At 39.1% G+C, this 25,924-nt stretch overlaps 1 protein-coding gene across 2 annotated transcripts in view; it reads left to right on the forward strand.

Annotated features, from left to right (window-relative positions):
- The first annotated feature begins 5,788 nt into the window (after positions 1 to 5,788).
- PSMC6 (proteasome 26S subunit, ATPase 6) overlaps positions 5,789 to 25,924 on the forward strand; it is a 24,862-nt gene continuing 4,726 nt past the window's right edge. Inside the window, exons 1-12 of one of the 2 annotated variants that reach the window (XM_040225866.1) lie at positions 5,789 to 5,983; positions 6,964 to 7,043; positions 7,134 to 7,173; positions 7,422 to 7,474; positions 9,798 to 9,865; positions 10,108 to 10,222; positions 15,319 to 15,406; positions 16,686 to 16,747; positions 16,830 to 16,953; positions 17,307 to 17,368; positions 18,787 to 18,907; positions 19,052 to 19,132. In XM_040225866.1, the coding sequence (XP_040081800.1) occupies positions 5,857 to 5,983; positions 6,964 to 7,043; positions 7,134 to 7,173; positions 7,422 to 7,474; positions 9,798 to 9,865; positions 10,108 to 10,222; positions 15,319 to 15,406; positions 16,686 to 16,747; positions 16,830 to 16,953; positions 17,307 to 17,368; positions 18,787 to 18,907; positions 19,052 to 19,132 (1,021 nt within the window). In that variant the 5' untranslated portion in view covers positions 5,789 to 5,856. The remainder of the gene's footprint in view (positions 5,984 to 6,963; positions 7,044 to 7,133; positions 7,174 to 7,421; positions 7,475 to 9,797; positions 9,866 to 10,107; positions 10,223 to 15,318; positions 15,407 to 16,685; positions 16,748 to 16,829; positions 16,954 to 17,306; positions 17,369 to 18,786; positions 18,908 to 19,051; positions 19,133 to 25,924) is intronic. The other variant, XM_040225867.1, reaches the window with a different exon arrangement.

Here is a 25,924-nt window from a genome sequence, read left to right on the forward strand (position 1 = left end):
AGCTACAGGACAACGGAGCAAGGCCTTCAACATTCTGAGAATTTTATAGCCAGTTAAACTGCTAATTAAGTAGCCGAGCAGAATTAAGATATTGTTAGAGATGAAGGATAATGTACATTTTTACTCCTTTCTCATAAAATCACAGAGAAGATATGATCCAACCAAAAAAGAGAATAAGCCCAAAATGAGGAGACCTGGGTATCAGGAAAGAGAAGATAGTACACAAGACAGGAGTTAGGGAAGTTCTAGAAGAGTTATGCAGCATCCCTAGAGCCCAGATTAGAGCATGAGGACAGTGGCCTCCAGGCGGGGTTTCTCCAGGAAAATCAGGACAGGAGGGATACCTAATGTGACTTTCTAAAAAACACTATTTAGAGAAAAAGTGATTAAAAAAAAAAAACACCGCTAACTAAACACTTTTTAAAATGAGGCAGCTTTTAATCACAGGAAGTTCAAAACAGTTTTACAATAAACCTAATGTAACTATAGCATATTGTTTGACTTGGGTGGCCTCATAATAAGATAAATACTGGACAGCAATTTAACCAAAACTTGTGTATATTGTATATGGGAGGTGGAGGTAGGGAAAGTGGGAATCTGGAATAATAAAAGGGTGCTGAGTCTTTATCTTATTAGGAAGTCAAAGATAAATCCTAAAATTGATCTAACAAGAAATAACAGCTTAAGCATATTACTTAAAAATGTGGTGGTAACCACCCCCCCAAAAATGCTAAGGAATTAAAGAATGGATCTCAGGAGTAGAATAGAATGGGGCAATGGACTCTTTTTCAATCTAAGCTTCATAGTACTTAAAAAATTTTTATGTATTACCTTGATCAAAAAAGGGTATTTCCCACAAGTCTAGGAATTCCAACTTCTTGTTCTACCTCAACATATTACTGCTCAACCATAGGGGCATTCAATTAAGTGCATTCTGATAAGTATTTCAGGGTAGATACTTGAAATGGCAAATTTCTAAAAATTCTAGTGTTGTAGCTGATGTGTAAACAAGAAAAAGTAGTTGCCACCTGCCTATCTGGTACTGTTTCCCGATTTCTCTCCAGAAAAATATTGTTCTTATTGTATTAGTTATCCTTCACCATGTAACAAACGATCACAAAACTTAGTGGCTTAAAACAACAAGCATTTATTATCTTCAGTTTTTGCAGGCACTGTTACTTGCTCGTCTGGTACTGTTTCCCAATTTCTGTCTAGAAAAATATTAGTTTCTATCGTGTTGGTGATCCATCACCATGTAACAAATGATCACAAAACTTAGTGGCTTAAACAACAAACACATTATCTTCAGTTTTTTGGGTCAGCAGTTCAGGAACAGCTGAACTGGGGTGCATGACTTAATCTCTCATGATGTTTCGATTAAGCCTAGAGCTTCAGTCATCTGAAGGCTTGCCTAGGCCTGGAGGCTCTGCTTCCAAGAGGGCTCACTCACATGGCTATTGGCAGAAGGTGTAAGTTCCCTGATGGCTGCTCCCTTCCATGTGAGTCTCTCCACAGGTCTGCTGATGTGTCTTCTTAGTGTGACAGATGGCTTCCCTCAGAGGGAGTGATTCAAGTCAGAGTAAGGAAGCCCGAATGCTTTTTATGGCCTAGTCTCAATGGCTGTGGACTGTCACTTTCACTTTATCCTAGACCCAGGGGAAGGAAATTAGGCTCCATTTCTTGAAGTGGGAAGTATCAAAGCATTTGTGTACATATTTTAAAACCACAACACCTATCAATAGAATATTCACACAATGTCCACAATCTCCTACATCAGGTTAGGAGACTATCTGTAAATGATTTACTGAGGATCTAAATACATCTCACACTATTCATTATGAAATCACTTATAATGATCCTTTCCTCAATAACTAAGATATGGCCTAGCCTCACACCTCACTTCTTCTCTGCTCTGCAATATTTTAAGTGCCTTGAGAACTGATGACATTTCTTAGTCTTTTTGTATCCCTGTATATCTATCACAGTGTTTAAAATATTCACAAATTTATTCAATAGTATATATATGTGTGTGCGTGTGTATAGATGCTTTCAAATTGTGGTGCTAGAAAAGGCTCTTCAGACTGCAAAGAGATCAAACCAGCCAATCCTAAAGGAAATCAACCCTGAATATTCATTGGAAGGACTTATGCTAAAGCTGAGGCTCCAATTCTTTGGCCACCAGATGTGAAGACCTGACTCATTGGAAAAGACCCTGATGTTGGGAAAGATTGAAGGCAAAAGGAGAAGGGTGTGGCAGAGGATGAGATGGTTAGATAGCATCACCAACTCAATAGATAGCAATCTGAGCAAACTCTGGGAGATAGTGGAAGACAAAGGATATACAGTCCATATACACGTGTGTGTGTGTGTGTGTGTAAAACCATCTTCTGAGGATACAATAATGGAGAATAAATAGTCATAGTTCTTGTTCTCTTCGAGTTTATAGTCTACTGGGGGAAAAGACACATTTAATTGCATTTAAACATTTGAGCACACTTATGAATGTACACTTACCAATTAAGTTACACTTTCTGATGGACAGGGATACAGTCTTAGAGGTGTGTATAAAAAAGGAACAAGACTGTTCTGTTGTAGGCATAGAGAAAATAGATAGGAAGTTCGGCTGAAGTGGAATTTTGCCAGATGGGTGAACAAGAGTCAAAAGAGTTTAAAATGTTGGTGTGTGTTGAACTAACACACCAGTACTTATAAATATTTATTGAATTGAATCAAACTGAGGTGCCTTTTTTCTTCTTTGCCTCTTCTTCTCTGCTATACTTGATGTCAGAGGTGAAATACTCTGGTATGGATAGACTAGTTTGACCAGAATAATTGTACCTGAGTGGGAGAAGGAACTAACCCTGCTCAATCCACCTTCCTTGTTTATTGTCTAACTGAAATTTCCAGTTATACTTGGAAAAAACAGAATAGAATATTCACACAATGTCCATAAGATTTTTTCCCAGTAAATTCAAAGACATCTTTTGTATTTTCTAATATTTTAATTTCCTAACAAAATTTTTGGTAGTTAAATTTACTTAAATTTGAACTTTATATGCATACATAGGATATACCTATTTAAATTCAAACATCAGAGCCTCTGGATGAGATGACAGCAAATGGAGTCGGGAATGTGACTGATTCTATTGAAACAACTATAAATTCTCCCCAGGAGTAATACTGAGAAGAGGTACAGCAATGTGGACCTGTACCACAAAATTTGAGGTCATTACCACTCTTAAAATAAATCATTTAAAATAACACTATTGAATACTTGGGGCTTCCCTGGTGGCTCAGTGGTAAAGATTCTGCCTGCTAGAGCAGGAGATGCAAGAGACATGGGTTTGAACCCAGAGTTTGGAAAAGCCCCTGGAGGAGGAAATGGAAACCCAGTTCTGTATTCTTGCCAGAGTAAGATACGATTGAGCATGCACACATGTATTAATAGCTTAAAGGCACACTGTGCTGTTTAGTACTCATGACATCCCTATGAGATAGGTAAAACATTATACTCATTTTACAGAGATTTTTGAAAGATTAATTTGTCCAAAAGCACAGAAATCGTAAAGACAGTTCCATCAGGTTTCATGTTCCTTACTCAGTCTACTTCAGCATCTTTATCTTGGGCCCCTCATCTCCACAACCCATCCCTTCCGATCTCATTGGCCTTCTCTCTGTTCCAAGAAATGAGACAAGCTCCTTTCACCTTTAGGGTTTCCCTGACAGCTCAGTTGGTGAAGAATACACCTGCAATGAGGGAGACCTGGGTTCCATCCCTGGGTTGCGAAGATCCCCTGGAGAAGGCAAAGGCTACCCACTACAGTATTCTGGCCTGGAGAATTCCACGGACAGTATAGTCCATGGGGTCGCAAAGAGACGGACACGACTGAGCGACTTTCACTTTCACTTTCCTTTCACCTTCAGATCTTTGCATTAGCTGTTTCCTCTGTTTGGAAGGTTTTTCATCAGTTTCTTGCATGGTTGGTTCCTTGTCTCAGATATCTGTCCTAAATTACTTCTCTTCACCTTACTCCGTAACACTATCCTGTTTTATTTACATTAGAGTACAGCATTTATTGGGCTTCCCTGGTGGCTCAGACAGTAAAGCGTCTGCCTACAATGCGGGAGACCCGGGTTCGATTCCTGGGTTGGGAAGATCCCCTGGAGAAGGAAATGGCAATCCACTCCAGTACTCTTGCCTGGAAAATCCCATGGATGGAGGAGCCTGATAGGTTACAGTCCATGGGGTCGCAAAGAGTTGGACACGACTGAGCGACTTCACTTTCACAGCGTTTATTGACTATGCCAAAGCCTTTGACTGGGTGGATCACAATAAACTGTGGGAAATTCTGAAAGAGATGGGAATATCAGACCACCTAACCCGCCTCTTGAGAAATCTGTATGCGGGTCAGGAAGCAACAGTTAGAACTGGACATGGGACAACAGACTGGTTCCAAATGGGAAAAGGAGTACGTCAAGGCTGTATATTGTCACCCTGCTTATTTAACTTCTATGCAGAGTACATCATGAGAAACGCTGGGCTGGAGGAAGCACAAGCTGGAATCAAGATTGCCGGGAGAAATATCAATAACCTCAGATATGCGGATGACACCAACCTTATGGCAGAAAGTGAAGAAGAACTAAAGGGCCTCTTGATGAAAGTGAAAGAGGAGAGTGAAAAAGTTGGCTTAAACCTCAGCATTCAGAAAACGAAGATCATGGCATCTGGTCCCATCACTTCATGGCAAATAGATGGGGAAACAGTGGAAACAATGGCTGACTTTATTTTTCTGGGCTCCAAAATTGCTGCAGATGGTGATTGCAGCCATGAAATTAAAAGACGCTTACTCCTTGGAAGGAAAGTTATGACCAACCTAGATAGCATATTAAAAAGCAGAGACATTACTTTGCCAACAAAGGTCTGTCTAGTCAAGGCTATGGTTTTTCCTGTGGTCATGTATGCATGTGAGAGTTGGACTATAAAGAAAGCTGAGTGCTGAAGAATTGATGCTTTTGAACTGTGGTGTTGGAGAAGACTCTTGAGAGTCCCTTGGACTGCAAGGAGATCCAACCAGTCCATCCTAAAGGAGGTCAGTCCTGGGTGTTCATTGGAAGGACTGATGTTGAAGCTGAACCTCCAATTCTTCGGCCACCTGATGCGAAGAGCTGACTCATTTGAAAAGACTCTGATGCTGGGAAAGATTGAGGGCAGGAGGAGAAGGGAGCAACAGAGGATGAGATGGTTGGATGGCATCACCAACTCAATGGACATGGGTTTGGGTGGACTCTGGGAGATGGTGATGGACAGGGAGGCCTGGTGTGCTGCGGTTCCTGGGGTCGCAAAGAGTCAGACACGACTGAGAGACTGAACTGAACAGCATTTATTACAATTTGAAATCTTTTCTTTTTTAATTTTCCCGCCAGATCAAATCCTTAGTACTTCATTCACTGAGTGAAGAAATGAATCAATAGCTTACCCCTTCTGTACCTGGAGATCCTAGATAGTAATGTGTTATACCAACAGGCATACATGGATAAGCCATCAGCGCTAGAGAAATATGTATATTCTCTATTTTACTCTCATATTAGTTTATTACAAAGTCTTTAGTGGTTCCAGGACAGCATGACTTAAAAACACCAAGGCTTCTCAGGGGACAGCGCCCTGCTTTACCCAGGCCGACCAGCAGGGGACGGTGTAGGTGGAGGTCTCCTTCCACGGGCTCCGGCGCCCTAGACGCAGAAGTTGAAGGGCAGTGCAGAGGCGGAGCCAACCGGAAGGGGCGGGGTCACCTGCGAACCTGCCCTTCCAGGGAGGCTCTTCTCCCTCGCCCCGCCCCGTCCCCCGCCCGGGCGGCCATGGCCATTCCCGGCATCCCCTATGAGCGACGGCTTCTCATCATGGCGGACCCTAGAGATAAGGCGCTTCAGGACTACCGCAAGAAACTGCTGGAGCACAAAGAGATTGACGGCCGTCTCAAGGAGTGTGAGTGCACCTTTCTTTCCACGTAATCTCGTACCTGGACCCGCTTCTGTCTCTGCCTAAGTGGAGGCCTTTTGCCGAGTTCGGCAACCGAGTCCCGGGGATGAGAAGGCCTCAGTTCAGGGACAAGGCGCTTTGTCATTCCACCCAGTGTTTGGGAAGCCGAGCCTTTTCGGGCGTGGAAATGATCTAGTCTGGTACAGGTGACAGACAGCACATCCCCAGTTCTGAGATGAAAGTGGGAAATGACCCGACAAAGAGTGAGGAAGAAGTTGGTCAGAGATGTTTCCCAGATTGAGGTGCAAGGAGTGCGGTGTTGGTGGAGCCCTGGGACCCGGAGCGGGGAAAAGACTTGAGTCAAAGAAGCTCAAGCAAGAGATGAGATTCTAGGGGGGTTGGCTTGTTAGTGATGTAGAAAGCCGAACATGGGGTTTAAGGGATAAGGCGTATCGGTCAGTAATAGCCCTTTTCATCTTTACTCGTGGTTTGAATTGTACTGCATTAATTACACAAGTTTCCCTTACCTCCTGAACTAAATAAAAGAGTTTTGTATTTTTTTCTTAATGCACCGTCACCGACGTAATGAATGAAAACCTTAACCATAATTCTGTGGAGCTTTATTTAGGTTAAAAAGCCAGAGGGTAACAGTGCATGTAGATAGATGAAGTGAGGAGGGTCTAACTCTTATTATTCGGATTGGTAATCTCAGATCTGGAAATGTCAGAAGGTCAATATCTGTTAAGAATGTTACCTAAAATGTGCTCAAAGAAGTAAATATCGCCGATCAAGAAAATAAAAATACGTGCTTTCTCTGTAATATTTCGTTTTGAAACATGTCATCTACAAACAGCATTGTTACTTTTGTGTGGTTTGATACAGTGGATATAAAATATATGTAAAGTGAAACAGACGAAAGTTAAGATTTGGTGCCTTAAACTCACGAAGATTACTTAATTCAAAATGTTCAAATTATATTATTTCAGTAAGGGAACAATTAAAAGAACTTACCAAGCAGTATGAAAAATCTGAAAATGATCTGAAGGCTCTACAAAGTGTTGGGCAGGTAGGTAATGGAGTTTGGGATGTAGAGGGTGATGGTGATTTATTTTTTTAAGCTCTTGGCAAAAAATAATGCTCTTTTTTTCTTTATTAGATTGTGGGTGAAGTACTTAAGCAGTTAACTGAAGAAAAATGTAAGTGTATTAGATTGTTAGTAGAGAGAAAAAGAGCAGGGTTACCTCCTTTCTGTCACCAGCTTTGAATGCTTATTGCTTAAATGGGTATAATGAAGATAGATGATATTCTTGCATAGACTGAGTTTTCTTTCAACTCTTGTCTTTTGGAGAACAGAAATAAAACCCAACCTGCCATCAATGTGGATATATTTAGTTTTTACTTTCTATGTTTCAGTCTGTTTCTTCATTTCTTTTTTCCCCTTTAGTCATTGTTAAAGCTACAAATGGACCGAGATATGTTGTGGGTTGTCGTCGACAGGTAACATTTTATATTTGTATAGTGCTTTATAATTGATAAAAGTGCTTTCGAGTAAGCTATTTACTTTTCCAGGTCCCAAAGGTGACTTGTTCAGATACAGCTAATTATTAGTAAAGCCTAAACTCAAACCATGGATTTGACTCCTGATGAAAGCTCAGTCGTGTCCGACTGTTTGCAACCCCATGGGCTATACTGGCTATGGAATTCTCCAGGTCAGAATACTGGAGTGGGTAGCCTTTCCTTTCTCCACGGGGTCTTCTCAACCCAGGGACTGAACCCAGGTCTTCCACATTGCAGGCTGAGCCTTCCTGGTAGTCTGTTTTTCTGCTTGATTGCATTAGGTCAGTGAACTCTACACACAGAGAAATCAGAGAATCTTAGAACTGAAAAATAACTCAGGTTATTTTATTTTAATGTCTCCTTTTGAAGAAGACTTAAAAGATGAAACCTTATAAATTGCACTTTAAACATTCAGAAATATTACTTATCAACTTTACTATAGGTTAAATTGATTTTGTATGAATTGGTTTAGATTAGAATAAGCAAACTGAGATAACTCCAAGTTTTATTTTGCAGTCAAAAACTGACAAACAGATTTGAATTATTTAGTAACCACTGAAGCCAGTTTATGTACTGCTTTGTTCTTTAGGAAATGCCTTTAGCAGATTTTAAAAAACTCATTGGAAGAGCTTTCTCTGAGTATTTGTTATATCAGGTTCAGGTTTTAAAACATTGATCCGAGATGGCTATAGAATGGAATTTTACCCAGGGACTAAGTTCAGTCTTAAGATTTTACTTACATATAAGTGGGATGATATTTTCTAAATCAAAATTTTAGATGCCTAATCCTATAAAGGATATTTATGTCCCTTTTAGGACCCTTTGGATGCCAAAAGTTGTCATTTAAAGATATTTTATGACTGTATGAGGGCAACAGAGCATTTGAAAGCTGAAAAATATTAGAAAGGCCGGAGTATATATTGCCTGTAGATATAAATGAAATAACTTCTTATTGATCTCTGTTTAAGCTCTTGTTTCAAGTACAGTAGTCCCTCATCTGTGGGGGATATGTTCCGAGACTCCCGGTGGATGCCTGAAACCTAGGCATATACCGAACCTATATGTGCTATGTTTTTTCCTATACATACATACTTATTATGATAAAGTTTCCATTTGTAAATAAGGGAGGGGGAACTACTGTATCTGGGAAATAGTTTTAGTTTAATCCATTATATTAAACCTAGTTTTTAGCTTGCTTCCACTTGAGGTTGCTCTATCCTGTCCAACTCTTCGCAACTCCGTGGACTGTTGCCCTCCAGGTTCCTCTGCCCAAGAAAATTTCTAGGCGAGAACACTGGAGTGAGGTGCCATTTCCTCCTCCAGGGGATCTTCTGACCCAGGCATTGAATCCATGTCTCCTGCATTTGTCTCCTGCATTGGCAGGCAGATTCTTTACCACTGAGCCACCAGGGAAGCCTCCCACTTCATTTTAACTGGCACTAAATCCTAAACCAAGCACTCTTTGCAAAATTCTGTGAAAAGTGTTCAGTAATTTGTGTGATTCTGAAATTGTATTAACAAGCAGTTTTCTAAACTATTGAAAAGTAACTTTTTTTGAGAAACAGCCTGAACGTGATTGAATCTCTTTGGATAGATTCTATCCAGTTCTACCCAAATAAGTTACACTGCCTAAATATGCCAATAAATTATTTAGTATGATTCAACTTAACATGAAATGTTTACCATAGTGTCTGACATGTAGCAAAGGAATGAATGAAAGTTGCTGGGGATTTTTTAAATTCTTTAGAATTTTAATAAAAAAATCTCTAGAGGGAAACAGTGCATTTCTCCCCTATCTACTGTGATCATGGAGTATATTCTTCTCAAAACCATAGTTTTTAAAATAAGTTTAATGGACATACTTGTAAGATGCTTTCCTTTCTTCACAAATGTTCACTAAGGGATTTCTGTATGTATACTTTGCTACCAGTTTCCAAAGTCACTGTACTACAGTGCCTAAATCAAAATGATGAGCAAAACTTTTAAATAGTGAGCCTTTGAAAGTAAAACATTGCAGTCAGTTCCTGCTTCAAAAACAGTCGTTGCCTCCTCAAATTTTGTGTATTAGGGGTTTCACATTTCACAGTGAGATTGCACAAAAGGGCACTTTTTTTAAGAGGCAGCACTGCATGTTGTTTATAATCTAATATTAGTGTTCTCTCTGAAGGATAAAAATGATTATTTGGCTTCTAACTATGCTCTTGTTACACTGTTATACCCCCTTTCAAGTGTTTATGTAACACTTTCTGTTTTATAAAATTAGCTTGACAAAAGTAAGCTGAAGCCAGGAACAAGAGTTGCTTTGGATATGACTACACTAACTATCATGAGGTAGGTGTCTTATACTATTTAGTTAACCTTTTATTGTCATGGAGGGAATATTTTATCCAAAATAGGTGCTTCCTGAGATCACTGAATATTTTGCCACTTTTCTGCTTTTACTAATTTCAGATTAACTTAAACATGATTTTATAAGATCTCCTATAGGTTCTTGTATAAGCGTGTCATTTACACTCTTTGTAGGCTGAGACAAAATACATCTTTTAAAAGAAAAGTACACTTTATCATTACAGATATTTGCCAAGAGAAGTGGATCCATTGGTTTACAACATGTCTCATGAGGACCCTGGGAATGTTTCTTATTCTGAGATTGGAGGGTTATCAGAACAGATTCGGGAATTAAGAGAGGTTGGTAGTGTATGCTTTGTTCTTTGAACTTATCAAGAAATAGTATTGGTTTTAAAATGCCTGAAGGCCAGCACCTGTGGTGTCTGGGTCTCTGGAGCCTGGGCTGCAGTCTGGGGAGGCTGAGAGGCAGATGGCAGCGCTACCAGCTCCTCTCCCTGCCCCACCTCTGTCCTAGGGGCCACGCTCTACCTGTGTGGTGGTAGGTGGGCTGTCTGTTTAAGACGTGTCATGTACATTTGTATCAAAAATAAGTAATCATGAAAAAGAAATGCCTGAAGGAAGAGAGAGGATGTAAAATTACTTTGTCCAAATAATGTTGACTGAATATTATATAAATAGTATTTTTGCTGAGAGAAAAATAACTCTGAAGCTCTAGCTATAAAAATGACAGGTTTTTGTAATTTGGAGATAATTTGGTGTTCAGTTCAGTTCAGTCGCTCAGTCGTGTCCGACTCTTTGCGACCCCATGAATCTCAGCACGCCAGGCCTCCTTGTCCATCACCAACTCATGGAGTTCACTCAGACTCACGTCCATCGAGTCAGTGATGCCATCCAGCCATCTCATCCTTTGTCGTCCCCTTCTCCTCCTGCCCCCAGTCCCTCCCAGCATCAGAGTCTTTTCCAGTGAGTCAACTCTTCAAATGAAATTTGGTGTTAGAAAAATCTTACTCTTTTTTTATGACAAAGAAAGGGAAAACAACTAAGAATAATTGACATATACTGAATATATTGAATAATGGATATAATCCAATGCTCGTGCCATCTGTTAGTTTGATTATCTTGTAATTTACTTGGGTTGGAGCACATTTGGATAGTGTGTGTGATGTTTTTTCCCATAACCTCGTTATACTATTACCCTTATGATAGAGTAAGTTATCTGTGTCTTACATATTTTATTTTGTTATAGCTGTTTACTGTCATTTAAGAAAAATACTGGCTTTGGGTGGCTTAAATGGTGTGCTGCATTCCATGGGGTCGCAAAGAGTGGGGCACAGCTTAGTGACTGGACAACAGAAACAATTAAGTTCTTAGGTGAACAGTCAAATCAGGATTGCCGTGCTTCACAGCACAGATAGCTTCTTAACAATTCTCTTTTAAGCAGATTACATTGTCCTATTGATTTCATCCTAATTTAGGATGGAGATACTCAGGAATGAATTTGGTTAATTAGAAAAGCTTGCATTATCTGATTTCAGCACTTTAAATTTTCTGGAACTCTTATTAAAGGTACAGATTCTTAAGCTCTCTATGGTTTTGATGTAATGGATTAGGAGTAGAATCAACAGGAATTAACATTTAAACAAGCATTCTCGGGGAGTTGCGTTACTGTCCAGTGGTTAAGACTCTGTACTCCCAGTCCTGGTACCCTGGGTTCCAGCCCTGGTTGGGAAACTAAAATCCTGTATGCCTCATGGTGTGGCTTAAAAAGCAAAAATAAGCAAGCATTCCAGATGATTATGAAACCAAGCTTTTTATTTTTTTTTTAAACCATCTTGAGGAAGCACTGGCTTAAGCATAGATAAAAGCATGTTATTTTCACTTAGTAGTTAATGAAAGGGCAGAGCGAGAACTGGTGCTTCATGAAACAGTGAAATCTTTTACAGTGGTTTGCTGCATCAGCCATAGGAGCAGAATCTCTCTCTCTTTTTCTCTCTCTCACACACACACATACACACACACTACGGACATGCAATCCCTTTTCCATCTGCAGACAGTTGAGAATATTAATTACACACACACACCAAGGACATCTGCAGACAGTTGAGAATATTAATTAAACACATGCACACCATGAACATGCAGTCCCCTTTTCCATCTGGAGACAGTTGAGAATATTAATTGCCCACAATTTTGGTATGTCTTAATCATACCTTATGTGCAAAACTATTCAATAAAAGTTTCTCTTTCAAGTTACTGGTAAACAGTGGCAGACTTTATTTTGGGGGGCTCCAAAATCACTGCAAATGGTGACTGCAGCCATGAAATGAAAAGATGCTTGCTCCTTGGAAGAAAAGTTATGACCAACCTAGACAGCCTATTAAAAAACAGAGACATTACTTTGCCAATAAAGGTCCGTCTAGTCAAGGCTATGGTTTTTCCAGTAGTCATGTATGGATGTGAGAGTTGGACTATAAAGAAAGCTGAAAGCCAAAGAATTGATGCTTTTGAACTGTGGTGTTGGAGAAGACTCTTGAGAGTCCCTTGGACTGCAAGGAGATCCAACCAGTCCATCCTAAAGGAAATCAGTCCTGAATGCTCATTGGAAGGACTGATGTTGAAGCTGAAACTCCCAGTACTTGGGCTACCTGATGTGACGAGCTAACTCGTTGGAAAAGACCCTGATGCTGGGAAAGATGCAAGGCGGGAGGAGAAGGGGATGACAGAGGATGAGATGGTCGAATGGCATCACCGACTGAATGGGCATGAGTTTGAGTAAACTCCAGGAGTTGGTTATGGACAGGGAGGCCTGGCATGCTGCAGTCCATGGAGTCGCAAAGAGCTGGGATACGACTGAGCGACTGAACTGAACTGAACAAGTTACTGGGACTGAAGAGTTTAAATTGGAGAGTCAAATCCTCACCCTTTGGTCCCTAACTTTGCTTTCTTTGAATCAGTCTGAGAGCATTGAGCTGACTGTGGCTCAGTAGCAAGGAGGGATAAGGGAAAGCCTTCCTCAGTGATCAATGCAAAGAAACAGAGGAAAACAATAGAATGGGAAAGACTAGAGATCTCTTCAAGATAATTAGAGATACCGAGGAACATTTCATGCAGAGATGAGCACAATAAAGGACAGAAATGGTATGGACCTAACAGAAGTAGAAGATACAAAAAAGACCTTCATGACCCAGATAACCATGATGGTGTGATAATCACTCACTTAGAGCCAGACATCCTAGAATGCGAATTCAAGTGGGCCTTAGGAAGCATCACTATGAACAAAGCTAGTGGAGGTGATGGAATTCCAGTTGAGCTATTTCAAACCCTAAAAGATGATGCTGTGAAAGTGCTGCACTCAATATGCCAGCAAATCTGGAAAACACAGCAGTGGCCACAAGACTGGAAAAGGTCAGTTTTCATTCCAATCCCCAAGAAAGGGAATGCCAGAGTATGTTCAAACTACTGCACAATTGCACTCATCTCACACACTAGCAAAATAATGCTCAAAATTTTCCAGGCCAGTCTTCAACAGTACATGACCCAAGAACTTCCAGATGTTTCAGCTGGATTTAGAAAAGGCAGAGGAACCAGAGTTCAAATTGTTAACATCCATTGGATCATCGAGAAAGCAAGAGAGTTCCAGAAAGACATCTACTTCTGCATTACTGGCTATGCCAAAGCCTTTGACTCTGTGGATCACAACAAACTGTGGAAAATTCTGAAAGAGATGGAAATACCAGACCACCTGACCTGCCTCCTGAGCAATCTGTATGCAGGTCAAGAAGCAACACTTAGAACTGGGCATGGAACAACAGACTGCTTCCAGATCAGGAAAGGAGGACGTCAAGGCTGCATATTGTCACCCTGCTTATTTAACTTATATGCAGAATGCATCATGTAAATGCCGGGCCAGATGAAGCACAAGCTGGAATCAAGATTGCTAGGAGAAATATCAATAACCTTAGATATGTAGATGGCACCACCCTTATGGCAGAAAGCAAAGAAAAACTAAAGAGCCTCTTGATGAAAGAGAAAGAGGAGAGTGAAGAAGTTGGCTTAAAACTCAGCATTCAGAAAACTAAAATTATGGCATCCGGTCCCATCACTTCATGGCAAATGGATGTGGGAACAGTGAGAGAGTTTATTTTTTGGGGCTCCAAAATCACTGCAGATGGTGACTGTAGCCATGAAATTAAAAGATGTTTGCTCCTTGAAAGAAAAGCTATGTATGACCTACCTAAACAGCCTGTTAAAAAGCAGAGACGTTACCAACAAAGGTCCGTCTGTTCAAAGCTATGGTTTTTCCAGTAGTTATGTATGGATGTGAGAAATGGACTATAAAGAAAGCTGAGTGCCAAAGAATTGATGTTTTTGAACTGTGGTGGAGAAGACTCTTGAGAGTCCCTTGGACTGCAAGGAGATACAACCAGTCCATCCTAAAGGAAATCAGTCCTGGGTGTTCATGGGAAGCTGAAGGTGAAACTCCAGTACTTCAGCCACCTGATGTGGAGAACAGACTCATTGGAAAAGACCCTGATGCTGGGAAAGATTGAAGGCAGGAGGAGAAGGGGATGACAGAACATGAGATGGTTGGATGGCATCAACAACTCGATGGATATGAGTTTGAGCAAGCTCCAGGAATTGGTGATGGACAGGGAAGCCTGCCATGCAGCAGTCCATGGGGTCACAAAAAGTCAGACACAATTGAGCAACTGAACTGAACTAGAACATTAAGAGCAGAATTTATGGTTTTATTAAGACTACTATGACAAAATGCCAACCTAAGAAAATTTTAAATAACATTTCTTTCAGTGACAATTTTATAATTATTTTTGTTGTATTCAAATGCAAAATAGTGTGGATCTTTTTGGGTTTTTTTGCTTAACTGATTTCTTTTAGTATAATTTTTTTGTTGATGCATAGGTTATATTCAGTGAAATTTTAAATGTACAAGTTTTTGAATGTACAGTTGAAGTATGTTTTGACAGGTTATATGCCTGTGCAACCATCACTTATGCCAAGTGTGTGGTTATTTTAACAAGTGTGTTAAGTAGTACAAATTACCACATGCTTTTTTTTAAAAAATGAGTATTTTAATGTATTTATTTGACTGTCCTCATCTTAATTGTAGCATGCAAGATCTAGTTCCCCAGCCCAGCCTTCTGCATTGGGAGTGTGGAGTCTTAGGCACTGGACCACCAGGGAAGTTCTGCCACGTGCTTTTTAATTAATTTTTAAAATATTTTAAGCTCTTTAGCTTTAAGAGATATCTTACATCTGCCTGATAAAAGACCTCTAGTATAAATGCTTTTACATAGCACGAATTCTAGATCTATTATGAATTATGTGTGTATGTAACAGCTCATATTATTCTTAAAATATTAAAGTACATTAAAATGTTAACTAACTGTTTAAGAAACCTGCAACTTCTTTTCTAGGTAATAGAATTACCTCTTACAAACCCTGAATTATTCCAGCGTGTGGGAATAATACCTCCAAAAGGCTGTTTGTTATATGGACCACCAGGTTGGTGTTAAGCTACGTCTGTCTCAGTATGAATCAATGAATAAAACAATAAGATATAAATATTTAATGTCTCCATTTCAGCCTTCATTCTGTTCAGAGTAAGGAAGCAGCTGGAGATGTGTGTCTATAATTTTCTTAGCCTTGCTTAGTCTTAAGTTTCATAAGCATATATCTTAACGTTGTGATTCTAGCCAGTTGTCCCATGTGGTTCACAGACCCATGGGTATCCCAGAGATACTTTCAGGGCATCTGCAAGGTCAGAACTTACTCTTGTAATACTAAGATGTCAACACAGTGAAAAAGGCAGCTAACATCTGTGTTGATGGTGCAAGTAGCATGAATCAGTTAAGTCAATGGCACAGAATGTTACAATAGTCATTGTCTTTGTGGCCACTCAACATGTGCAGTATGAAAAGAGGCCAGTTTCAGTTTAAAATGTCCTTGATAAACTGGTAAAAATATGAACTTTTGATCCTTGAATAATGTCTTGTATTTTGTGAGGAAATGGAAAATACTTTAAAGTATTTCTGTTGCATTCTTAATAGGGTAGATATCTCTAAGAAAACCATTTGTGCTGTTATTCAGTTGCCTGCTGAATTCGCTGCTTTTCACAGAGTGCCATTTTACTTGAAAGAAAAATTTACAATTAATTATCAGACTGGTTATTGGTAACCTTGCACATATTTTTTTTTAAAAAAATGAAGTTAGCCAATCATATTAAACAACTGACCCCATCTGTAACTGTTGATAAAATTGGAACTTTGCACATGAAAATTTGTTTTTGAAAACTTTATATCTGGTACTATGAGCTTGACAACTTTTCCAGTGTGTTAATATAGGACAGGATGAGATTGGTGATGGTATTAGCAAATATGATTTTTTAAATATTGTATAATGGAAAATGCCAGTATTGGGAAGATTTTAATAATCCACTGAATCAGTAGTTTTCAGATAGCCAATACTTAATATTATAATATCATACCTAAGTAAAGATCCACTCAGTGTGCAGTATAGACCAATGGATTTTAATATGCAAGTTTCCATCATAGTTTGTTACTAAGTAGGGTTTGGTATATTTCTAGAGTTATGTATTTGGTTGGCTTAAAATAAAATTAGAAAGGATATTTTGAATAAAATGGAAATTCTGTTCAGGACTTATCCTCCTTTTGCAAAATTTACTATTCAAAGGATTACATTCTTAAAAGCTTTTGAAAATGTATCTTATTTTCCCTCAAATTTATATTACTTTTCAAAAATTACTTTTTTTTTTCATTCCCAGGTACAGGAAAAACACTCTTGGCACGAGCTGTGGCTAGCCAGCTGGATTGCAATTTCTTAAAGGTAAAGGGAAGATTCTTTGTGTAGTTGTTGAAATTAAATTTGAATTGTCTTATGTTTACCTTAATGTTCTTCCTTTAATCAGGTTGTATCTAGTTCTATAGTAGACAAGTACATTGGTGAAAGTGCTCGTTTGATCAGAGAAATGTTTAACTATGCCAGGGACCATCAGCCATGCATCATTTTTATGGATGAAATAGATGCTATTGGTAAGAACAACAGTTTTTAAAATTTATTTTAAACTTTTCTTGAAAGTTAGGAAAACTTTTTTTAATCTAAAAGAAACTTTTCCATCTCTTTTCACCTCTAATTGCAACTTCTGTGAAGTAGCAAGATGAATTATTTTTTAATTCTTAAAGTTTAACCAATCTTAATAAATAAACTTTAACGTTGAGAACATGAGAAACATAACCAAAATCAATTCTAATTTTATCAGTATAATTTTTGTTAATTAATTTTCATCTTAATACTTTAAACCCTAGAACTATCATTTTCGTATTGTTTTCTTAAATGATGCTTAAAGAGGAGGAGTAACACATAAGTTTCCATATCATTATTTTAGGTGGTCGTCGGTTTTCTGAGGGTACTTCAGCAGATAGAGAGATTCAGAGAACTTTAATGGAGGTAATATTTGGTGAAAGTGGTTTAGAAGAAAATCAGTATTTATAAAATGAATAAGTATACATTGGGTATTTGAAAGTCAAAATATGTACAGTGGTTTAAATGAAGAATGCACTTACATATGAAATTCGAAAATATTGCCAGGAATGAGCACTTTTCTCTGGCATAGTCTCTAGTAAGAAAATGAGTCCTAGAAAACAATAGGGATATCCAAAAATTTTCATTTGATTTACTGCTTTACTGTTCTGTTTTTTGAGCAGACTAGCCATTTAAATATTTAAATTGTATATTGTACTTACGTTGTGAATGTGATCTTGTATTAGTTTTATAGATATTTTACAAGTGACAAATATATTAAAACTGGTAACAGTAAATGAGTGGTCATTATGTATTAGGCTATTCTGAAAATTACTAATACTTTCCTCTATTGTTGACAATGAAAGAAAGCTAAAATTGTTTTGATTATTGAAGATGGATGCTGGGTATTGAAATGTATATTAAAGCTTTTTCCCACTCTTAAGTTCTGTGAAAGTGATGGCAAGATTTTAAACACATTTTCCAACTTCTATAAATAGATAGGTAGCATTGGTAATACATTGTCAATTTCTGTCTCAGTGGGGATATTTGGAAAATTGTTTTTATAAATGTTTCTGGTCTGCTCAGAATATACACAGTATTTCAAAATTAGTTGAGTCTTTTAGAAGCCTTAAATTGAATTATTTTGAAAGCAACACATGCTAGTTTTATTCATGTAGCTGATAAGTTATTAGCTAACATTTTGGGAATGTTAGACATATTGACATAAAGAAATAGACATATTGTTAGATTAGCTTTGTTTTAAAGATGTTATTGAATGCAGTTAGATTTTCCAGCATTTACTCAAGAAAACTTAAGAAATTAAAGGAAATATGTCTCAGTATTTCTATGTATAATAGAATTATTTGAAAAGATGTTTAATGGATTTATTATCAGGTTTGTAGAAAATCATTGTGTCCAGTTATGCTAATGTAAATTTTATATCTGGCATACCATAAGCACTTGAAACGTTAGTTATTATTTTTATTATTTTTATTTTAAAACTAATTCTATCAAAAAATTTGAACATTGGAAATCAGATCCACATAGTTTAGTTTCATAATTTTTGATTAGATGGATGCCTTCAGATTTATTAGACCTAGTCTGAAAGCTGTAGAAAGGTATATAGTTAAATAATCTACCTTGGAACTTTTAGCATGAAAAATATATCCCTTTATGTAAGAAAAACAATATTCCATCAAAGGATCATTTTGTACCTCATATATCTGTCTGTAAGCAATATATTTCATGGCTTTGGGCATATAAAAGTTGTGTCTGAAGTTTTTTAATGGTTGGGATATTTTATAAAATGTACCTTTGATTTATATTCACAAATACATTCTTAGCTACTGAATCAAATGGATGGATTTGATACTCTGCATAGAGTTAAAATGATCATGGCTACCAACAGACCAGATACACTGGATCCTGCTTTGCTTCGTCCAGGCAGATTAGATAGAAAAATACGTGAGTTAAATTTCTTTGCCTGCTGTCCATTTCTCTTTGTCTATGTCTATTTCTGTATCCCAAACCTCCTCCTCACCCCCTACTCTATTTAACAAAGAAAAAACCTGACTGTAATAGAATTTTTTATAATTTTCTTATTTTCAGATATTGATTTACCAAACGAACAAGCAAGGTTAGATATATTGAAAATCCATGCAGGTCCCATTACAAAGCATGGTGAAATAGGTAAGGAAATAGCTTATTTTTTATATATTCACATTTGGTAACCGTGAAGCAAAATACTACTGAATATTACCGATAGTCTACCAAATTGAGTTTTAGATTCAAGAAACATGGTGGTCTTGAATTCAGCTAATAGTTATTGAGCATCTGCTCTGTGCTGAGTTGTTCTAAGTGCCTAGGATATAGCAATGAACAAAACAGACAAGTTTATGCCTTCATATGACTTGTCAGGAGAGACAGGTGAAGTGAGTAAAATATTCAGTTGACTCTTGAGCAACATGGGATTGAACTGTGTGGATTGGCTTTTATGTGGATCTTTTTCTCTAACAAATGCTATAGCACTACCTGACTGGCTTTGGTTGAATAAACAGATGCAGAATCATGGATATGGAAGGCTGACTATAAGTTATGCACAGATTTTCGATTATGGAGAGAGCTGATGCCTGTACCCTTTGTGTTCTTCAGAGTCAACAGTCTAGTATATTCAGTTCAGTTCAGTCGATCAGTCATGTCTGACTCTTTGCGAGCCAATGGACTGTAGCACACCAGGCTTCCCTGTCTATCCCTGTCTATCCTGGAGCTTACTCAAACCATGTCCATCAAGTCAGTGAAGCCATCTAACCATCTCATCCTCTGTTGTCCCCTTCGCCTCCCTCCTTCAATCTTTCCCAGCATCAGGATCTTTTCCAATGAGTCAGTTCTTCATCAGGTGGCCAAAGTATTGGAGTCTCAGCTTCAGCATCAGTCCTTCCAATGAATATTCAGGACTGATTTCTTTTAGGATGGACTGGTTGGATCTCCTTGCAGTCCAAGGGACTCTCAAGAGTCTTCTCCAACACCACAGTTCAGAAACATCAATTCTTCAGCACTCAGCTTTCTTTATAGTCCAACTCTCACATCCATACATGACTACTAGAAAAATCATAGCTTTGAACAGGCGGACCTTTGTTGGTAAAGTAATGTCTCTACTTTTTAACAGGCTGTTTAGGTTGTTCATAGCTTTTCTTCCAAGGAGCAAGTGTCTTAATTAGATGGCTGCAGTCACCATCTACAGTGATTGTGGAGCCAAAAAAAATAAACTCTCTCAAGGTTTCCACTGTTCCCACATCCATTTGCCATGAAGTGATGGGACTGGATGCCATAATTTTAGTTTTCTGAACGTTGAGTTTTAAGCCAACTTCTTCACTCTCCTCTTCCACTTTCATCAAGAGGCTCTTTAGTTTTTCTTCGCTTTCTGCCGTAAGGGTGGTGCCATCTGCATATCTGAGGTTATTGACATTTCTCCCAGCAATCTTGATTCTAGCTTGTGCTTCATCCAGCCCGGCATTTCTCATGACGTACTCTGCATATAAGTTAAATAAGCAGGGTGACAATATGCAGCCTTGATGTACTCCTTTCCTGATTTGGAAGCAGTCTGTTGTTCTGTGTCCAGTTCTAACTTTTGCTTCTTGACCTGCATACAGATTCTCCAGAGGCAGGTCCAGTGGTCTGGTATTCCCATCTCTTTCAGAATTTTCTACAGTTTGTTGTGATCCACAGAGTCAAAGACTTTGGCATAGCCGGTAATGCAGAAGTAGATGTTTTTCTGGAACTCTCTTGCTTTCTTGATGATCCAATAGATGTTAGGAATTTGATCTCTGGTTCCTTTGTCTTTTCTAAATCCAGCTTGAATATCATCTGGAAGCTCTTGGGTCACGTACTGTTGAAGCCTGGCTTGGAGGATTCTGAGCATTATTTTACTAGTATGTGAGATGAGTGCAATTGTGTGGTAGTTTGAACATTCTTTGGCATTGCCTTTCTTTGTGATTGGAATGAAAACTGACCTTTTCCAGTCTTGTGGCCACTGCTGTGTTTTCCAGATTTGCTGGCATATTAAGTGCAGCACTTTCACAGCATCATCTTTTAGGATTTGAAATAGCTCAACTGGAATTCCGTCACCTCCACTAGCTTTGTTCATAGTGATGCTTCCTAAGGCCCACTTGACTTTGCATTCTAGGGGGTCGCGCTTGAGGTGAGTGATCACACTATCGTGGTTATCTGGGTCATGAAGATCTTTTTTGTATGGTTCTTCTGTATATTCTTGCCTCCTCTTCTTAGTATCTTATGCTTCGGTTAGGTCCATACCATTTCTGTCCTTTATTGTGCTCATCTTTGCATGAAAATGTTCCCTGATTTTCTCGAAGAGATCTCTAGTATTTCTGATTCTGCTGTTTTCCCCTATTTCTTTGCATTGATCACTGAGGAAGGCTTTCTTATCTCTCCTTGCTTTTCTTTGGAACTCTGCATTCAAGTGGGTGTATCTTTCCTTTTCTCCTTTGCCTTTAGCTTTTCTTCTTTTCTCAGCTATTTGTAAGGCCTCCTCAGACAACCATTTTGCCTTTTTGCATTTCTTTTTCTTGGGGATGGTCCTGATCACTGCCTCCTGTACAATGTCTTGAACTCCGTCCGTAGTTCTTCAGGCACTCTGTCTATCAGATATAATCCTTTAAATCTATTTGTCACTTCCACTGTATATTTGTAAGGGATTTGATTTAGGTCATACCTGAGTGGCCTGATGTTTTTCTCTACTTTCTTCAATTTAAGTCTGAATTTGGCAATAAGCAGTTCATGACCTGGGCCACAGTCAGCTCGCAGTCTTGTTTTTGCCAACTATATAGAGCTTCTCCATCTTTTGCTGCTAAGAATATAATCAGCTTGATTTTGGTATTGACCATCTGATGATGTCCATGTGTAAAGTCTCTTGTGTTGTTGGAAGAGGGTTTTCTAAGACCAGTGTTTTCTCTTGGCAAAACTCTGTTAGCCTTTGCCCTGCTTCATTTTGTACTCCAAGGCCAAATTTGCCTATTATTCTGGGTATCTCTTGACTTCCTACTTTTGCTTTCCAGTCCCCTGTAATGAAAAGGACATCTTTTTTGATGTTAGTTCTAGAAGGTCTTGTATGTCTTCATAGAACCATTCAACTTCAACTTCTTCAGCATTATTGGTCGGGGCAGAGACTTGGATTACTGTGATATTGAATGGTTTGCCTTGGAAACGAACAGAGATCATTCTGTCGTCTTTGGGATTGCACCCAAGTACTGCGTTTTGCACTCTTCTGTTGATCATGATGGCTACTCCATTTCTTCTCAGGAATTCCTGCCCGCAGTAGTAGATAAAATGGTCATCTGAGTTAAATTCACTCATTCCAGTCCATTTTAGATCAGTGATTCCTAAAATGTTGATGTTCACTTTTGCCATCTCCTGTTTGACCACTTCCAATTTGCCTTGATTCGTAGACCTAACATTCCAGGTTCCTATGCAGTATTGCTCTCTACAGCTTTGGACTTGACTTCCATCACCAGTCACATCCACAGCTGGGTGTGTTGTTTTTGCTTTGGCTCTATCTCTTCATTCTTTCTGGAGTCATTTCTCCAGTGATCTCTGGTAGCATATTGAGCACCTACCGACCTGGGGAGTTCATCTTTCAGTGTCCTATCTTTTTGCCTTTTCACACTGTTCATAGGGTTCCCTTCTCCAGTGGACCACTTTTTGTCAGAACTCTCCCCCATGACCCGTCCATCTTAGGTGGCCCTACACTCATGGGTCATAGTTCTTTTATTTAGACAAGGCTGTGGTCCAGATCAGTTTGATTAGTTTTCTGTGATTGTGGTTTTCATTCTGTTGCCCTCTGCTGGATAAGGACAAAAGGCTTATGGAAACCTCCTGATGGCAGAGACTGACTGAGGGGGAAACTGGTTCTTGTTCTGATGGGTGGGATAAGTCCTGGGACAATGCTCAGTAAATCTTTAATCCAATTTTCTGTTGATGGGCTGTGTACCCTCCCTTTTGTTTGATCTGAGACCAAACTATGGTGGAAGTGATGAAGGTAGTGGTGACCTCCTTTAGAAGGCCCCCTGCACGCACTGCTGCACCCATTGTCTCTGACCCCACAGCGGCCACCACCGACCCAGGCCTCCACCAGAGACTCCTGCACACTCATGGGCAGGCCTGGGCAGTCTCTTGTGGGGTCACTGCTCCTTTCTCCTGGGTCCTGGTGCACACAAGGTTTTGTTTGTGCCCTCCAAGAGTCTGTTTCCCTAGTGTGTGTAAGTTCTGGTGGCTTTATGGTGGGTTTAATGGCGACCTCCTCCAAGAATGCTTATGCCATACTCTGATCTGCTGCGCTCAGAGCCCCTGTCTCTGTGGCAGGCCACTGCTGACCTGTACCTCCACAAGAGACACACAGACACTGTTCTGGCTCAGTCTCTGTGGGGTCTCTGGGTGCCTGGTGCACACAAGGTGTGTTTGAGCCCTCCAAGTGTCTCTGGTTGTATGCGATTTGATTGTAAATGAGGTTTTGCCTCTCCTACCATCTTGCTGGGGCTTCTCCTTTGCCCTTGGGTGTGGGGTGTCTTTTTGGTGGGAACCAGCATTCTCCTATCAACATTTGTTCAGCAGTGAGTTGTAATTTTGGAGTTCTTGCAGAAGATGAGCACATGTCCTTCTACTCCACTATCTTGACTTGCCTAATACATAGTTACTGGATGATGATAAGTACTAGGGAGAAAAATAAAACAAGAAAAGGGGAATAGGTAATGCCAGGAGCAGGTATGAACATGTATACAGTTTTGAATGGAGGTAGGGAGGGGGAAGCACAGGGAAGGCCTTACCAAAGTGATTTTTAAGTAGTGACCTAGAAGAATATTTGGGGAAAGATCATACAGAAGGGTCAGCAAGTAAGAAGACCTTGAAGTAGATGCATTCGTGGAACATTCTAGGGCCAGCATTGAGATCAGAGTGTCTGTGGCAGAGTCAGTGGGACAGTAGCAAGTGAAGTGGGCTTCTCTGGTGGCTCAGCAGTAAAGAATCTGCCTACTATGCAGTAGAGGTGGGTTTGATCCCTGGGTTGGGGAGATTCCCCTGGAGGAGGACATGGCAATGCACTCTAGTGTTCTTGCCTGGGAAACTGCATGGACAGAGGAGCCTGGGGGGCTACAGTCCTTAGGGTTGCAAAGAGTTGGACACAACTGAAGTGACTTTGCAGCAGCAGCAAGTGAAATAAATCATAGAAGTAATGGGAATCAGGTTTTGTAAAACCTTATTGAGGCCATTGAGTAGGAACTTCGGGTTTTGTTTTTAGTGGTATGCGTGCTATTGGAGGACTGTGAGCAGAGGAATGATATGACCTATTTATTATTTAACCTTCTATTGCAGAAAATTGGAAATACATAAAAGTAGAGATGAGTATAATCTTATCAAGTATTAATTCCCCAGCTTCAGTAATTAACTCTTGGCCAGTCTTGTTTCATCTGTAATTTCTTCTGCCTCTTCCCTCTGGCTTTTTAAGTTGCAGGCATTATATCATTTGTAAATTTTTCAAAATTCACTCACCTTAAGATCATTCTGGCTGCAACTAGAGGGACAAGGATATAAACAAGAGGATCGATGAGGAGGTTATTTCAGTAATGCAGGCAGAAGATGGTGGTGGCTTGGTCTAAGGAGGTAGCAGCGTCTTTTGGACTAATGTGACTCTGGACATGTTTTTAAGATAGAGATAATAGGACTTGCTAATGAATCAGATGTAAGGTGTGAGCTAAAGAGAAGAACCAGGAATGACATAGGTTTTTGACTCATGCAACTGGACAAATGGAATTGCCATCAATTAAATTTGAGGTAAGACGGGAAAGATTAAGTTTTAGAGGGAGAATGAAGAATTTTATTCTGGCAGTATTTAATTTGAGATGCCAGTTAGATAGCCAAATGAAGATATTGATTAGTAATTCTTGGTGCATCAGTAGTTCATTAGAGAGGTCTGTGCTGGAGCCAGAAATATGGGTAATGTCAGCATAAAAATGGTTCTAAGGAAGTGACCATGGTTAGAGAAGGGTTTTAAAAACTGAGCTAATTTCAGCATTAAGAAGTTGAGAGGAAAAACCATCAAAGGAGACTGAGAAAGGGTAGTCACAGAGGTAGGAATTAACCAGGAGCTGGTGGTATCCTAGAAGATAAATGAAGAAATTATTTTAAGGAGGGATTAATTTCCTGTCAAATGCTGACAGTGGGCCTGATAAGAGTTCTGAGATTGGATTTACTAGGTGAGGATCATTGGTGATCTCATGAAAAGAAATTTCTTTGGAGTGGTAGGAATGAGAGCCTTATGCAGATGGATGTCAGAGAGATGAGGACATGAGGCATTGAGTTTAGACACTTCTTTTAGGAGTTGTTTAGCAAAGGGGAGAAGACATGGAGGTGCAGCAGAAATGGAGATTAGGAATTGGGGGAGTTTTCTTTAAGATGGAGGGATTTACCTTTTTTTTTTTTTTTGGCTGATGATAATGATCTAGGAGAGAGAGATAAGTGAAGACATTGATGGATTGTCTGTGATTTCAAATAGAGATTCACATATTCTAGATTGCCTGACAAGGGTGTCTTATCACATTTTGTAGTAGCCTTTGTTGCCTCTCTTCTTCCTATCCTTCATCAAGTCTATAATTGCTTAGCCTAATCAGCAGATCTTCAAGTCTGTCATGTGGACAGAAAGGTCATGTAGCTATTACTGTTGTCATAGATCTCACCACTTGGAGCTTTCACAGAAATCAGAAAACCTAGCCAATAGTTAGGCTAGCATTTAAAATTGTGTGTGGTAAAATGATGTCTGATGACTTATTTTTGGTGTAGTTTGCATTTGTTTTAATGATTAAATTCCATTGTGGTTACAGTTGGTTTTGAATGTTCTAGATTTGTTCAAATTACAAACTTGGTTTGTAATTTATAAACTTGGTTACAGTTTATAAATTATAAACTTGGTTACAGTTT

Source organism: Oryx dammah, unplaced genomic scaffold, assembly GCF_014754425.2.
Source record: "Oryx dammah isolate SB20612 unplaced genomic scaffold, SCBI_Odam_1.1 HiC_scaffold_26, whole genome shotgun sequence".
Classification (NCBI taxonomy): Eukaryota; Metazoa; Chordata; class Mammalia; order Artiodactyla; family Bovidae; genus Oryx; species Oryx dammah.